At 32.4% G+C, this 15,352-nt stretch overlaps 1 protein-coding gene across 8 annotated transcripts in view; it reads left to right on the top strand.

The window, feature by feature from the left end:
- VPS13B (vacuolar protein sorting 13 homolog B) overlaps window positions 1-15,352 on the top strand; it is a 719,992-nt gene that overhangs the window by 370,929 nt on the left and 333,711 nt on the right. For 6 of the 8 annotated variants that reach the window (XM_033126651.1, XM_033126655.1, XM_033126654.1 and 3 more), the window contains exons 25-28: window positions 1,120-1,323; window positions 11,502-11,673; window positions 12,176-12,290; window positions 14,708-14,849. In XM_033126651.1, the coding sequence (XP_032982542.1) occupies window positions 1,120-1,323; window positions 11,502-11,673; window positions 12,176-12,290; window positions 14,708-14,849 (633 nt within the window). Of the gene's footprint in view, window positions 1-1,119; window positions 1,324-11,501; window positions 11,674-12,175; window positions 12,291-14,085; window positions 14,153-14,707; window positions 14,850-15,352 lie in introns of all 8 variants that reach the window. The other 2 variants (XM_033126656.1, XM_033126657.1) reach the window with 1 other exon arrangement.

Consider the following 15,352-nt stretch of genomic DNA (forward strand, 5'->3'; position numbering starts at 1 on the left):
GAGATTTGAGACTTCGTCACACAAAAAGCAGGGGAAAACTGTAACCCAGTACTGTTTTATATCAAATAGGGATTGACAACAGTGTTTTTATGCATCTGTTCTGCCCACATAAGAAGCCAGCTTTATCATCTGGATGTATCCTGGGGCTGAAACTTTTTATAAATATGAGAATTTTGCTTTTTTTTTTTTTTTAATGGCAAGCAGAATATGGTATCCAGCTGTGGATTTGCTTATATATTGTGTTTGCCTTTTTTTTTCCCTGGGGCTTGTTTTATACAGTATATGGCAATATGTTGTCATACAAATTCCATGATTAATGCTTATTTATGAAATCTTGTGTAAATATCTTAGAACTTAGTCAAACAATGTGCAAGTTAAACATTTTTTTCCCTGAATATTGGAATGACAAATCTGAGGGGAATAGTAGGTTGGATGGTTTATGTTCTTTATCTGTAGAAAAGTCTCATATGTAACATTTTCCTTTTACTATTTTATATTATATCATTCTTTTTCACTATTTTACCGGGTAAGAAATCCAGTTTCAGATATATTCCTTAGAGAAATAGAGAGAATTTAAATGTAGAAATCATTCAGAAATAATAATAATTATTTCATACATCACTAAATAATGATATTTACTAGGATATATTTGATTTCTAATTTTAATTCTGACATCTGTTTAAAAGGATTTTTTTGTGTTTGTTCCATTTACATATTAAAAGAAATGTTCATAACAACCTGTTATATTAGTGTTATTATAATAGCGTTATTTTCCTATAAAAATGCTAAATTGCTTATAAAATATCACATGGTGAATATGTGTCAAATTTCATGTGTGAATAAATTGATTATATCTGTTTATAATCAAATCTGATAAAATGCTTAATTGCAAATTTTTTGCATTAATTTTTTCTCTGTTATTAGAATCATAGTGTCATGATAACATAATTATATATCATAGATTATAGATCATGATATAATATGATCAGTGATACATTGATAGATTTTTGTTTCATATATTCTTGTTTCCCTGGACTTTTTAAAATTTACTAACATTCAGTATTTTAGTCAATCGTGACTAGATGTTGAAAGATTTGTTTACCCTTTTTTTCTGCTCAGGTGCAGCTTTTCTATGAGCTAATTGATATCATGAATAAGGTCTGGCATAAGATTCAGAAGAGAGGCAATCTCAGTCCTTCTTCAGCCTATCCAGAGACCATGGCAGGGCCTGTCCCCACTTCTCCACTAAGAAGCAGTGTAGGCACAGCTCCTCCAGATACCAGCACATGCAGCCCATCTGCTGACATTGGAACTACTACTGAGGTAAGTGTTTCTGAAAAATTCTGTTACCAAATGAAGGGTAATATATACCACAGAGTTTCGTATCAGGATTGAGAATGAAGATGACCTCACGTCTGTGGAAGCTGGCAGGTTCTAAGGCTCATGAGGAGCTTGGGTAGCAGTAGCTGTGTGTTTACTGTTCCTTTTAGGTCCAAGTATTTTAATCACTTTCAGTAGGTAGTGGGATAGTTCAGGGCAGTGGGGCTTCTGTAAAATGGTGAAAACTGAGACACAGGAAGGTATGTTTCCTCAGAAGCATGGAAACTTAAAAGCTGAGTGATGAAGGCTCATGCTCCCCCATCCCCTACCCTCTCTGCCTCTGCTGCGTTTTGGAACCAGGCTGTTGTTATCTTTGGTGGTTTTCAATCCTGTCAGACCCAAAGTCCTCTCCTTCTTTCTTCTGATTATAAAAGCCTAACATCCTAATGTGCCAATACCCTTTCTTGAGAGCAGATATTTTATAACACCTCCTTTACTATCCTGTAATGAAAATAAAAATGATATAACCTGCATATACATATCGTTTCAAAATTATATAAGATTTTAAATAAAATATAAAGGACAAAAGGAAAGTAATTTAAGGTACAATAATATATATAGTTCAGTATATAAATACTCAGGCATGACTACATTAGAAAGACATAATTAAGTAGTTAAGTACATATAATTACTATGAATGTCACTGATACAAATAGACTTGTGCAGGTCTACATTAAATACTACAAGTGGTGGTGTTAGTGGCGTGATTTTCTGAAATAGTGGTAAACTCTTAGTGAAGTTTCAAATAAAACAAAAGTTTACTCTTCCTTTCATTTTAGTAGATGCATTTCTGGAACTCTTGGGATTATATAATATAATCCCATAGAAATGCCAGAAAAATTATGTTCAGATTTAAAACAGATTCAGTTTTATGGCCAAATATTATAAACAGGATTTTCACCTATATGAATGTGAGATAGTCTTCATTTTTCAGGACTGTCTTATTTATCATAGGACCTCTTGATTTCCCAACTCCTAATGGCTAAATGCCAGTAGTGACACCCAATCATTGAGTCGACCCAAAATACCTATTACATTTCCAAGACACCCCTAGAGGGCCAAACTTTTACCTGTACTATTATAATAGATGGAGGTAGGGGTTATGTTTTTGTTTTGGGGTTGGCAAAGTACAGAATGGAAAAAAAAATCAAGTAAAGGGAGATGTTAATCTCTTTTTTCTTACAAATTGGTAAAGGCAAACAAACTCAGTTAAAAGGGCATGTTTTCTTTTTTTTTTTTTTACTTGCTTTGAGACTTTAACACATAATTGTAGTAGATCTGTTTGACCCCTACACAAGCAACTTTTTTATCCCTGCTCATTCCAAAATTGAAGAAACACAATGACCTAAGTAATGGGATTACTTTGCCCACTTCTCCCACCCCCGCAAATGAGGCATAGGTGGAGAATCTAGGAATGTGTCCTTATGAAGTCAACGGGCAAATCCTTTCTGGGGTAAAATTAGTGAATTCTTTCTTAGAGATTCTTAATGTTGATAGAACACAAAAGCTCCTGCGGTAAAGAAAACTATTTAACTTTACTGAATTTAGTAGTTTCTAAACTTATTTAACCAAAGATGCTTTTTAGCCTACTTATTAACATTGCATATAATATGCTTTGTGAAATACTTTGGTACAGTAATCAAAGCTTGAGTGATAAATTGTTAGACAAAGGTAGAACAAGTGCAATTGATAAATGAAGTTAAATCTGAGAGACATTTCAGTGGCAGAAAGGAGAGTTGTTTGCTAAGTACTGACATTCACTAGGATGTCAAAATGAACATGACTACCTATTTTGGGAGTGGCTTTTTGGAAAGAAGTATTGAAAAAAACATTGTAAGTCCAGAAAGCACAGGGTTCACATGGAATGGTCACACCTGTTGGTCTTCTATCTAAGGACTGCCATTCACACAAAGTACAGTATGAATGGTGCTATCTGGAATTGTGCAGTGACCCACCTACACATCATATGCTAGAGATGAGATGTAATAGACATGAACCCATCCTGCAATTACAGAGGGATGATTAACAAATTCATTCTATGGGATCTGTGGGTGTTTTGCAGAGGCAGTAACATTTGAGATGGATGGATCTTAAAAGATGATTAAGACATTAGTGACAGTTTTATTTTAGTATATAATGAATATAATAGAGTTGAAGAATGGCGTCTTCATTAGCCAAAGTGAGGAAGTTAAGAAAGGGAGAGAATAACAAAGGGAGATATTTTCTTAATCACTTGAAAAGAAATTAATTCTTTTTTTAAATTTTAATTAAATTTATTGGGGTGACATTGAAATTTATTCTGATTTTATTAAGTTCCTTACATGACTGCAATTAATTTAAAATTATAATGTTGGGGATTTTTTCTGATTGGGTTATAAGGATAAAGAAAATGCTCCTAGTGGATTTGTTAGTTTTCTGTTAGCTATAGATTTAATCTGATCTGGGTGAAAAAAATGATCTGAAAGTGAAAGAATCTTAATACAACGGATTCATTTATTAATATTCAGGAAAGACTATATAAAACAGTTTATAGAAGATAGAACAGAGATATGGGGAGGATGCCCATGCTTAATAAATGGGGCTGGGAAGGAAAAGAGGGAAAATATATACATATATTTTGTTTTAATTCATTCAAAAGCCTTTATGCCTATTTGGACATGGCATTCCTGGAAAGGTCTAGCATCCTTTTGCTCTTCAAAATTATGTTCTAATAATCTTTTGATTATAAAAAAAAACATTTTATGAGCAACACTGTCATGTAAGTAACAGAACTATTTGTATACAGATTTAAATACACAGTATATATTTTGTGGTTAGTTATAGCATTGCTTCCCTATTGTTTGCATATCATTTGCATATATAGAGAATGATATTTATTATCTGGAGTCATCAGAAAAAGCTCTACGACATTGAAAGCTCCATTTTCCCCAGGCCTCTCCCAAAGACACTGAGGATCAAGGGAAGCCATGTCTCAGCATAGTTGTGACATCCCACGGTATCTCATGACACAGGAAGCTCAGGGTTATAGTACTTCTTTGATAAATATACTCTCAATATTTTTATTATTCCCCCAGTAACAGTATAGATGAATTAAATAAAATTATTGATGCTATTTTATAATTTTATTCCCATTGTAAAAAAACAGTATTATAACAGCATAGGGCTATTATGTGGAATATAATTTAATTAGTGTGGCAGACTTTTCTTCAGGCAATCAGGGCTAAGAAGAAAATGAAAAAATTAAATTGAAATGACATCATTATTTAACCCCTAATGTATTTTAGAAAATCTATTAACAAGGTACATGGGATATAGTCAATTACTCAGCTACTTGGTTCTGAGTAGATGCCTGTGTTGTCCATCTCATTTTCTATCTGCATGCTTTTGAACCACTTTTCTTTCCTTTTTTTTTTTTCTTTCTGTTTTTTTCCCTCCACTCTCATTAGCTCTCTGGTTTTTTCCTAGGTCCTTTCCTCAATTCTCTTTTTTATTCCAGTTTACTAAATCTCCCCTTAGCTATTTCAAATCCCGTTGGTTTCACATGGTGGGTGATACAAGCAGCAGATTAACATGAGAGAGGCGAGAGAGGCTGGTGTTTTTTTTCTTGTTACCTCCCCACTTTGGTGCCCTATAAAGAAAGCATCCAGAAAGTCTGGTGAAGCCTCAAGTAGATTGTCTCTTTTGCTAAAGAAGCAGCTCTTTTTGGTTCTAGGCCTTATGCAAAGGGCTCTTTAACTCAGGCTGTAAGCCTTGTCTCCAGTCCCTTAGTGAGTGTTAAAATACCATTGCTCAACCCCTACATCCTTACCTGAGTTTGACACTTCCATTTACCACCGGGGACCGAGTTCCAACTAATTTCCCTGACTTTGTGTTTCCTCTTCATTTCTGACACCTTGAGATTTGCCTTTATTTATTTCAAGTTTGACTACTGTAGTAGTCATAAAAAGATGACATTCTTAAATTGGGCAGTTTTAGGAGAGTTTAATAAAAGGACAAAGGTGTTGACTGGGAAGGGAAATCACAGGAAATAGTATAGTACCTGCAGCTAGTAACAGTGGGATGTTGTTGCCACCAACTGGCTTAAAGGCAGGGAGGGAGAAGTTGTCAGAACAGGATATAAATACCCTGACTTAATTCTCCTCCCTCATTCCAATCTCCTGCCACTGTACCTCACTAGCCGAAACCAACCAGAAACCAGAAGGTAAGAGCATTGGTACGTATTGTTCATATAGACTGCCCTCCTAGACACAGAAGGTGGTAACCGGTTGAGAGTAGATCTAGGCCAAAGAGAAGACATGCAGTATTTTTGTGTAGTAAAACAAATTCTTGTTGTATTTTATCCAAAATTCCTATGCTTTCCTAGTGGAAAAGAAAAATGTTATTTCAGCTTAGTCTGCTATGTTGCTTGAATAAAAATTTCTTTAACATCGAGTACTAAGAACTGGTCTTTTGAATCTTTGTTTTTATACTCTGTCTGCCTTGTACATATTATATTAGGTTCTCAATACCATTGATTAACTTTTTTTGCTGATTTTTTTGTAAAATGTAAGTACATAAAATTTACCCTTTTCACCATTTTTAAATGTACCATTCAGTGGTATTAAGTATATTCACAGAGTTATGTAACCATAACCGCTATCTATTTCAAGAACTTTTTCATCATTTCAAACCAAAACTCTATAGACATTAAAAATGACTCTCTATCCCCCCAGGCTCCCATCCCTTTTCCTGGTAACCTCTATTGTACTTTCTTTCTCCATGAATTTGCCTATTCTGGGGACCTCATATAAGAAGAATCATACAGTATTTGTCTTTTTGTGTTTGGCTTATTTCATTCAGTGTAATGTTTTTAAGGTTCATACATATAGGGGCATATATCAGAATTTTATTCCTTCCTATGGCTGAGCAATATTTCATTGTATATGTAACATATTTTGTTTATCCATTGATCAGTTGATGGACATCTGGGTTGTTTCTACCTTTTGGCTATAATGAATAATACTATGAACATTGGTGTACAAGAGTTGGTTAACTTTTAATGAAATAGTTTTGCCTGAAGAAATTATATGCATCTTATATGACCTGTGTCTGACAAACCATTTTAAAACTAATGTGATACTTATTTTACTTTTAATTTTTCTTTATCTGTTGAAATATGTTGATAACTGAGTTAGTTTACATAAAAACTATGGGGTGGAGGAAATACAGTGAATCCAGAATCTTTAAAGATACTTTATTCAGTACTGATTTTCTGACTCAGAATTATACATTTCAGTAATTTTAATGTGATTTGCATAATACTAGCATGAATGGTCTAGGATTATAGTGACACTTAATATTATCTATTAATGTGTTCAAGCATATTTCTAAGGTTTGGCAATGTGGGTACCACGGGGGAAAAAGGGAAAAATTAGAGTAGTGTGTTTAGTTTCTATAGTAACATTTCAAAGAGAAAAATAAAATGTTAGTAATTAATTTTCTCTAAGGTGTATTTTTTTTTCCTCCCAGGGAAACTAGCTAAACTGTGTCTGCTACTTCCCTACTCCTTGTCATAGACTCCCTTTAGTCAGCCCTACGAATTGCCTTCATGTGACTTGGCTCATTTGTCAAATCCACAAAATTATCATACCAAATTATACCAAAGATGTTTCTCTTAATTCCATCAACTTAAAGCTATATAATTGAAAGGAATTGTTGGAGAGATCGTTTAGACCAGCATCCTCATGTTATGTACTAGAAAATTGAAACACAATGAATTGAAGGTAGTGTCACACAAAGTAGAGACTGGGCCAACTTATCTTAATATGATTCTAAATTAATGGAATCTATGGAAGAGACTTTGGAATCAGACAGTGAGTTTTCTCTCTGCAACTTATTGTCACATTATTTAACCTCTGTGCCATAGCTTCATCATCTGTAAAAATGGGGATGATGTTCATACCCATCTCAATATGTTAGTATAAATATTAATTATGTACAATTTGTCCATATACCCCATGAACATGGAATATCCCTCTATTTATGTGTTTTTTAATTTCAATAAGATTTTAGTTTGTCTTTTAGGGGTCTTACCTCTTTTGTAATAGATGTAGTCTTTGATATTTTTTATTCAACTGAGATGATTATGTATTTTTTTTTCCTTTTGTTTTCTTTTAATGTGGCTAATTACATTGATTGATTTTCAAATACTAAGCTGACCTTGCAGTTCTGGAACAAACCCAACATATACATATATATTGGGCTTATTCTGTTTTCTAATTTCTAGAATTGGATACTTAGCTTAATAATGTTCGGCTTTTTTTTTTTTTTGAAAGTAAGCATCTAAGAGATAGTCCTTAGAGTTAGGGCATGAATATATGTATACGTGTAATACAAAGGTGGGCTGGGAAATTTAGCCTATTACTGGATTGCTGCTTTCCAGAGACAATTCTGTAGTATATGGAAAGGGGAATAAAAATTTTGGTGTACAGAATGCTGTCTCGGCCACACTAATTGCTATCATGGACCCCAAAATAAATAATATTTTACCTCAAAAAGCATACTCATTCCATTGTATTTTCAGCTAGTAGTTAAGGTTGTCAAAAATTTGTGTTTAGGCAGATGTTCCAGAAAGTGAAGTATTATATAATTATGTTCATTAAAATCTTTATGCCATTTTGCTTATAGGACAGCCCAACAATAAAAACTGTCCTTAAAAGCACTAACATTTGATGATTTGTTTTCTTAACAAGTAAACAAAGCAAACATACATACACATAAACAAATACATGCAGATTCACATACTTTTTACAGGATAAATTCATAAACTGAAAGTCTTTTGGAAACTTCTAATTACAAAATGATACTGGATTTTCAGTAATTTCCATAAATATGATATAGAAAGGACAGTTATTATGGATGGCTACTGTGTTTGCTCGAAAATAAGACCTAACTGGAAAATAAGCCCCAGCATGATTTTTCGGGATGACGTCCTCTGAACATAAGCCCTAATGCGTCTTTTGGAGCAAATCTTAATATATGACCTGGTCTTATTTTCGGGGAAACATGGTATATTGTGTTGATGAAATTAAATTCTTCCAACTTAGTTGTGATTTTAGGCACACCACTTAGTGTTTTTTCATTTTTGCTTTCTTGTGTATATGAATAATATCTTTGATATCCCTTCCTCATTCACAGCACTGGTATAAGAAATAATTTTAAAACTTTAAAAAAATATAAAATGTTGAGTGAATGCTAGAATATTAATTTACAACTCAATCTAAAGTAAAAACTGACAGATTAACCTCCAGTGTGTGGAAACTTAGGTTCATGGCAAAATTTGGCTTGCATTCTTTACTGATTCAGGAATTAAAAGTGCTTTTAGCATGCCAGTTCTCAAAAAATTGAGCATAAAGCGATTCATTTCTTAGTGTCTAATAGTTGTTTAAAATGAATTTATTGTAATTAAATTAAAAGTGAATATGAGTGGGGCTGAATGAATGAAGGTGTTCAAAAGGTACAAACTTCCATTTACAAATAAGTCCTGGGGTGTAACGTACAACATGGTGACTATAGTTAACAATACTTTATTGTATATTTGAAAGTTGCTAAGAAAGTAGACCTTAAAACTTCTCATAACAAGAAAAAGTAATTTGTAACTGTGTGGTGATGGATGTTAACTAGATTTATTGTGGTCATTATATCACCATATATACAAATATTGAATCATTATGTTAATATCTAAAACTAATATAATGTTATATGTCAATTAGATGTCAATTTCAAAACAAAAAGTGAACATTGGATTGAGCAGTTGCTTGACATCAACTGCTATAGCAAAACTGTTGTCAGTTTTTCAGTTATTCAAGTGCAATTAACCTAAGAGGTAATGCACCTCAAATTATTCCAAACAACCCTTTAGAAACTACATTTAGTTTGAACTCTTTACTCAATTGCTATTTTAAGGATGTCTCATGGTAATTTTAAATCTTCTTCTGAATATAGACTTAGTTAATATCTATCTTTAACATTTAGTGAGAAATTTTTATTCAAAATATGGAAATCTTAGCATATAGGTTATCATCTAATTAATTGAATAGCTGTAGAAAGAACAAAGATAATATATAAATCAGATTAGATAAATAAAGGTTACTGTTTAGCCTTCACATATCAATCGACAAAATATTTTGTTTGTAATGCTTTTCCTATTTCTAAATAATTGTATCAGAAAATGTCTCTAGTTTCTCAGTTATTGACCTACTTTTTTGGCTTTTAAGATTCAAATAGTTTTATTGTATAAATATAATTTGTTAATCTGAAATCACCTTACATTTGTTGTGCTCATTTATATCAATTATGTATTCGGGGACCACTTTGAAATTGCAGTTTTGAATTTTTTCAATTTCTAATTAATACTTATATTTACAAAGTTCATAAAAATGTTAAAACATTTACTATTTAAAGTATTGTTTTTCTTGCTGAATTGGGCCAAAACTACTATTTTTAAATTATTTCGACTATAAAGAATTTACTATAAATGAATCTAGTTTTAAAAAGCACACTCTTAACAATTGTTTGTATTAAGTAGAAGAGAAGTATTTGTTTATATGATCCTTGGATGATTTATATTTTAAACTATGAGTAATTCTTTTCATGTTGACATGTTGATAGGGAGCACCATGATTTTCAGTGAATATAGTTCTAGCTTCCTGAATATCCATCTGGGTGGTGTAGAGGAGGGAAATATGAGTGAGAGGCTTAAGTACTGAGCTTAAAAACAGTTAATCATTTTTCCCACCGTTGCATTGAAATACTGAGAGCAAAGGTAGTGGAAACCACAGCAGGCCACTTGTTACTGTTGACTTAAGTACAAACAGTGGTGGAAGTGTTTAGCCCTTTGGGAAGTTTCGTGATTGAACAAGAACTCTGGAGTTATTTTGATAAGGGAGAATAGCAACGTGGCCAAAACTATGATCATCCCTGAGCTCTGAAGCAGGCCAAGGATGAAGGGCTGAAGTGTTTGCTCTTCCAGATGAACAAAGATAAATTCAGCTAGGAAAATAAACTCAGTATTTTGGTCAATTTGCAACAAAATGGTGAAAGAATTAAACTGTATATTTTAGAACTTGGCATACAGAGGTGTGGGAAAATAGTTCAGCATCTCCAATTCTGGCTCAATTTTTGCTATAGAATTGGAAATAGAGCAGAAAATTAATGCATAAACATATTTAACAATACCACACCAAATGTTGTAAATCCAAAATGAAAATTGAAACTGCGTGAGGAAGGAGAGCTAAACTTTTTCTTAGGAGTGCTTACTGATTAAATTTGAAGTCACAGTTTTCTTAGAATTCCCGCTGAATATACGTAATAGTGTTAAAAATCAAGGTCTCGATTTGAGATGCTGTTTTCTGTGCAGTTTCCATTCTTGTGATTATGGTATTCTGTTTGAGGGAGAATTAATTTACGAATGTTTCTGCTCCAAGAACCTATCCTTAAAGAAAGGCATACTGAGTACATTATGTCGTCTTTTATTGAATTTGACTTTGTAAAATGCATCCTTTTCTGGGATTAGTTTGTGCTTTTCATTAATGTGTTACTTTAGACCACTCACCACAACCTCAAATTTTTGTATAGCTTCTCAAATTCTAGAAATTTCAATTATAGCAAATTTAGGACCACTTGTTTTGAAGAAGCATTTATATTAAAACATCACAAACAGTGAGCTGTTTGCTTTGCTTAGTGCTATTGGATCAAGGAATGAGTATACTGTGCAGGTTTAAGTCTATAATTTCCTGTCACAGTCAATCAAAGGACACTATTGGTTTGCTCTGCTTGGTGCCGAAGTATTCCAACAATAAACACTAACCTAATACATCATGCTGCCTACCAGACTAGCTTACATACTTAGCTAACATTTAAATATGTATACAGAAATTTTAAACAAATGAACATGCTATAGTGTGTTGACTAGTATATATTTATATTATTTATATTATTAGCATTATGTATAAGCATTGATGTGATTAGCACTTGCATATAATATGAAAAAGTTGTGAGTAATAATTAAAGATTTTAAATTATATATTTTTAAGTTATGTTTCTTTAAGTTACAAAATGTTGCTGTTTTTTCCTCAATGCAGGGAGATTCTGTACAAGCTGGTGATGATTCCCCGTTCTCAGATTCTGTTACCTTGGAACAAACCACAAGTAACATCGGTGGATCCAGTGGACGTGTTAGTCTGTGGATGCAGTGGGTGCTCCCCAAAATTACTGTCAAGCTCTTTGCTCCAGATCCTGAAAATAAAGGCACAGGTACAGGATTACTTTTCTTCTGTACTGAAAAGATAAAATATTGAACACTATTTTTAGAAGAAATAATAGTTTTATTTATCATTGTCATTCAAATTAAATAAACATCGTTAGATCTAATTCAAGTGATATCTATTAGCAATACTAACATATTGAATGTAATACCTAAATTCTGTCTTGTTTGTATTAAAATTCATCCTTAAAGCCATGATGAGGTAATTTCTCCTTAGTCATATTAAGGTATTGTATCTTTGTCATTAAAAGTATTGCAAAGTTCGTTGACCAGAATCGGATATAGCACTTCTCAAACATTAACTGGGATCTCCTCTACCTTGAAATAGGTATACTATGTTAATTGTGAGGGCTATATTGCTATTAATTTTGTTATGCTAGAATCTTGTGTGGTTAATGAACAGAAAGTCTCAATCACGCTGTAGATGTCAAGGATATATATGTCATTGATTGTTGTACCTATATCAATATCAATGTTTGCTTCTTATTGCAGAGCTTTGTGTGGTCAGTGAACTAGAAGACCTCAGTGCTTCCATAGATGTCCAGGATGTATATACCAAAGTGAAATGTAAAATAGAAAGTTTCAATATCGATCACTATAGAAGCAGGTAAATAATGAATATATAGGAAAGGCTATATTTTCTTTGAACAAAATCTAAATAAGAATTTTTATATTGATATAGTTCAGTTATTTTTAAAAAAATACTACTATACTTATTCGCAAAGAAGGTTCTTAACAGATAAATTGGTTAATTTTACTTGTTATTCGTTCGTATGTGGAATATACTGAAGTTTTGTTTTATAATGCTAATCTGTTCATAAATATCCACATTGCTGTATTAATTGACATACGCTGCTTTTATTAATCATCTCACACATTTGTGAACATATGTTGTATGTTCGCTAAGATGTCTGGGACACAGGTGATGGCTTTGGTTTTTGCTGTATCCTTGCCATTCACTTCCTACAGCAGCAGAATATAGATTACATGGAGCAACACCTCATGTCCCTTTGCTCTGGAGACTTACCTCACAGATGATTAAAATACATGTGGCGGATGTTCCTAGAACCATATTTTCCTTCCCTAATAAGTTTCTATCAAAAGTATGATTATAAGCAAATATAGTTTGTTTATAATGAGAAATAATGGTGGTAAAATAATACATTTTACTAAACTTTTAGATATTTTCACAAAGCTATATAGCAATTTTGTCATTATTTTTTTCCAAATAAATATCCAAAGCTTTTTGGGAATGGGTTTTTTTTTGTTTGCTTTATATACTACTACTAACCTGGAGTTTTTTGCTTTTTTTCAATTGAAATATAATTCACATACCATAAAACTCACACGTTTTTTTTTAAATTGGCTTTTAAACAACATCATATTTTCAGTTTCATAGTATTTTAGCATAGCAAGAGCCTTAAAACCCATTTTTTTCTGGATTCGTAATATTCATTAAACAATTATTTATTGAATGCCTGTAGAAGCACAGGTGTTTCTGTACCTTTATTGATGCACTGTATACCCTAAGAAGTCTTTTTTGTTTAATAAGTTTCTAATTCTAAATTAAAAACATTTGAATTTTTGTCTTTTATCACATATCATATTGCTTATGTCAGTAATTATAAAAATCTGATCACAGCTAAAAAATTGTGTCATAATTGTGACATAATTGTGTCAAAAATTGTGTGTAAAATTCAAAATATTTTGCTGGATTCTTGAGGAAAAAATGTTTTGCTGGATATATGGACCTGTTATAATAGTATTATTTTACCAAACATATGATAATTGTTTTTATTAACTGTAAATTGTATTAACAGTGAATCCATTGATTTTTGATGATGGAATGTTTAGCTCTTTAGTCTCTTTTGACGGGTATATCAAAATGATCCTTGCATGCATATTACGTGAATATTATGTAATGAATATTATCGCTGAAGTAATTTCTTGATAATGTGAATATTAAAGTCTGTGTTCTAGATCAGTGACTTTACTGTTAAATTTATGGAAGTTTTAAATATTTGGATAATTTATTTGTCTATTCAGTTAATCAAAATATTGAGTATGTATTATGTGTGAAGCACTACACTAGTAAGTAGGAATATACTGTTTAATAAAATAGACATAAATCATGCCCTGTGGACCTCATATTCTCATGGATGAGAAAGAAATAAATAACCAACAAAATAAATATACAATTTATTATTAAGAAAAATGCTTCTATGCAGAACTACCAGGGTGTAGTGCTAATGTAAACTGTTCTGTTGATTGCATTGTCAGTTTGATGTTTTAGTTCAGTGTAGTGTTGTTTACGTCATAACTATTTGAAACAGCTATATATGCTCAATTTTTTAACTCAGAATAATTGACGAGAACAGATAAGGTGAACTTATGTTTTCCAGGCCAGGGGAAGGTTGGCAGTCAGGACATTTTGAAGGAGTATTTCTACAGTGCAAAGAAAAACCTGTGGTGAGACTCATTTAGTAATTATGATTTTTTGAAAATATAAACTGTTTATTTTTGTTGTTTCATGCAATAGGACTAATGGTTACAAGAATTAGAGCTCAGAGTAAATTTTTTGACCTGTTCTTCCAAAATTACATTACAAAATAAAACTCTTTATTTCTGTAAGCTGCTCATGTATTGTAACCATTTTCCTGTATAGCGATTAAGTAAATTTTTCAAAAGGTCAAACAAAGGTAGGATGCTTTTGTTAATATACTTTGTCATTAATGTATTATTTTGTTGACTTTTTAGAAGTTTTTCCCCATTCGTAAGTGAGTCATGTGGATTGTCCTTTATCATAAACTAAAGGTAGTAATATTACACTAAAAATAATTTTTGTTTACTTCCATTAACAATGCTTTTGCAGAAGATGGTCCAGACAAAGGCCATACCTAGCAGTGGCTCAAACCTAAACTTATGCAAAGTTGAGCAGAATTAAAACTATCTAAATTTTTTTGCTTATGGCTTTTATTGCTTTTTGTCTTTTCACTTTTCTTTGCTCCTGTCCATCACCTCAAGTCTTGGGGAAGACTGTTGGTCTCTGGGGCAATGTGGAGGTGTCTTCCTTTCCTGTACTGACAAGCTGAACAGACGCACCTTGTTGGTTCGACCCATCAGCAAGCAGGACCCTTTCAGTAATTGCTCTGGCTTCTTTCCTTCTGTAAGAAATGGTTTTTAAATTATACTACAGCACTCCCATTAACAGGAACACAGAGAAGGAATTAAACTGTCCATAGAGTCAACTCTTGATTTTCATCTTCCTCTGTACCATCTACTTTGTAAATGAACTATAATGAATTTTTAAATCAGACTGGTTTTCCACTATAATTGATTTGTTTCTGTGTTACTTGCATATGCTGTTTGTCACTCTGGTTTTGTGAATGCAAACTAATTTTACCATCAGCATAAAAACCTCAAAGTCGGATGTTAAATATGTTCTTAAAATTATGCATGTGTTGAATGATCAAGAGTTGACCATACTGCTTTTGTCATTCCTTTTATGATTCTTACTTAGATTGCTTTTTTTCCATAGGAAATTACTATGCCATTTCCTTTTCACAACTAATTCTAAGTATCTTATTTGGTGCTTTCTTGAATCTGGGCAAGGCTGTGTGACTATCGACTGGATGGGAAATGAACACTACACTGTACATGAGTGGCTTT

Source organism: Rhinolophus ferrumequinum, chromosome 14 (genome assembly GCF_004115265.2).
Source record: "Rhinolophus ferrumequinum isolate MPI-CBG mRhiFer1 chromosome 14, mRhiFer1_v1.p, whole genome shotgun sequence".
Lineage (NCBI taxonomy): Eukaryota > Metazoa > Chordata > Mammalia > Chiroptera > Rhinolophidae > Rhinolophus > Rhinolophus ferrumequinum.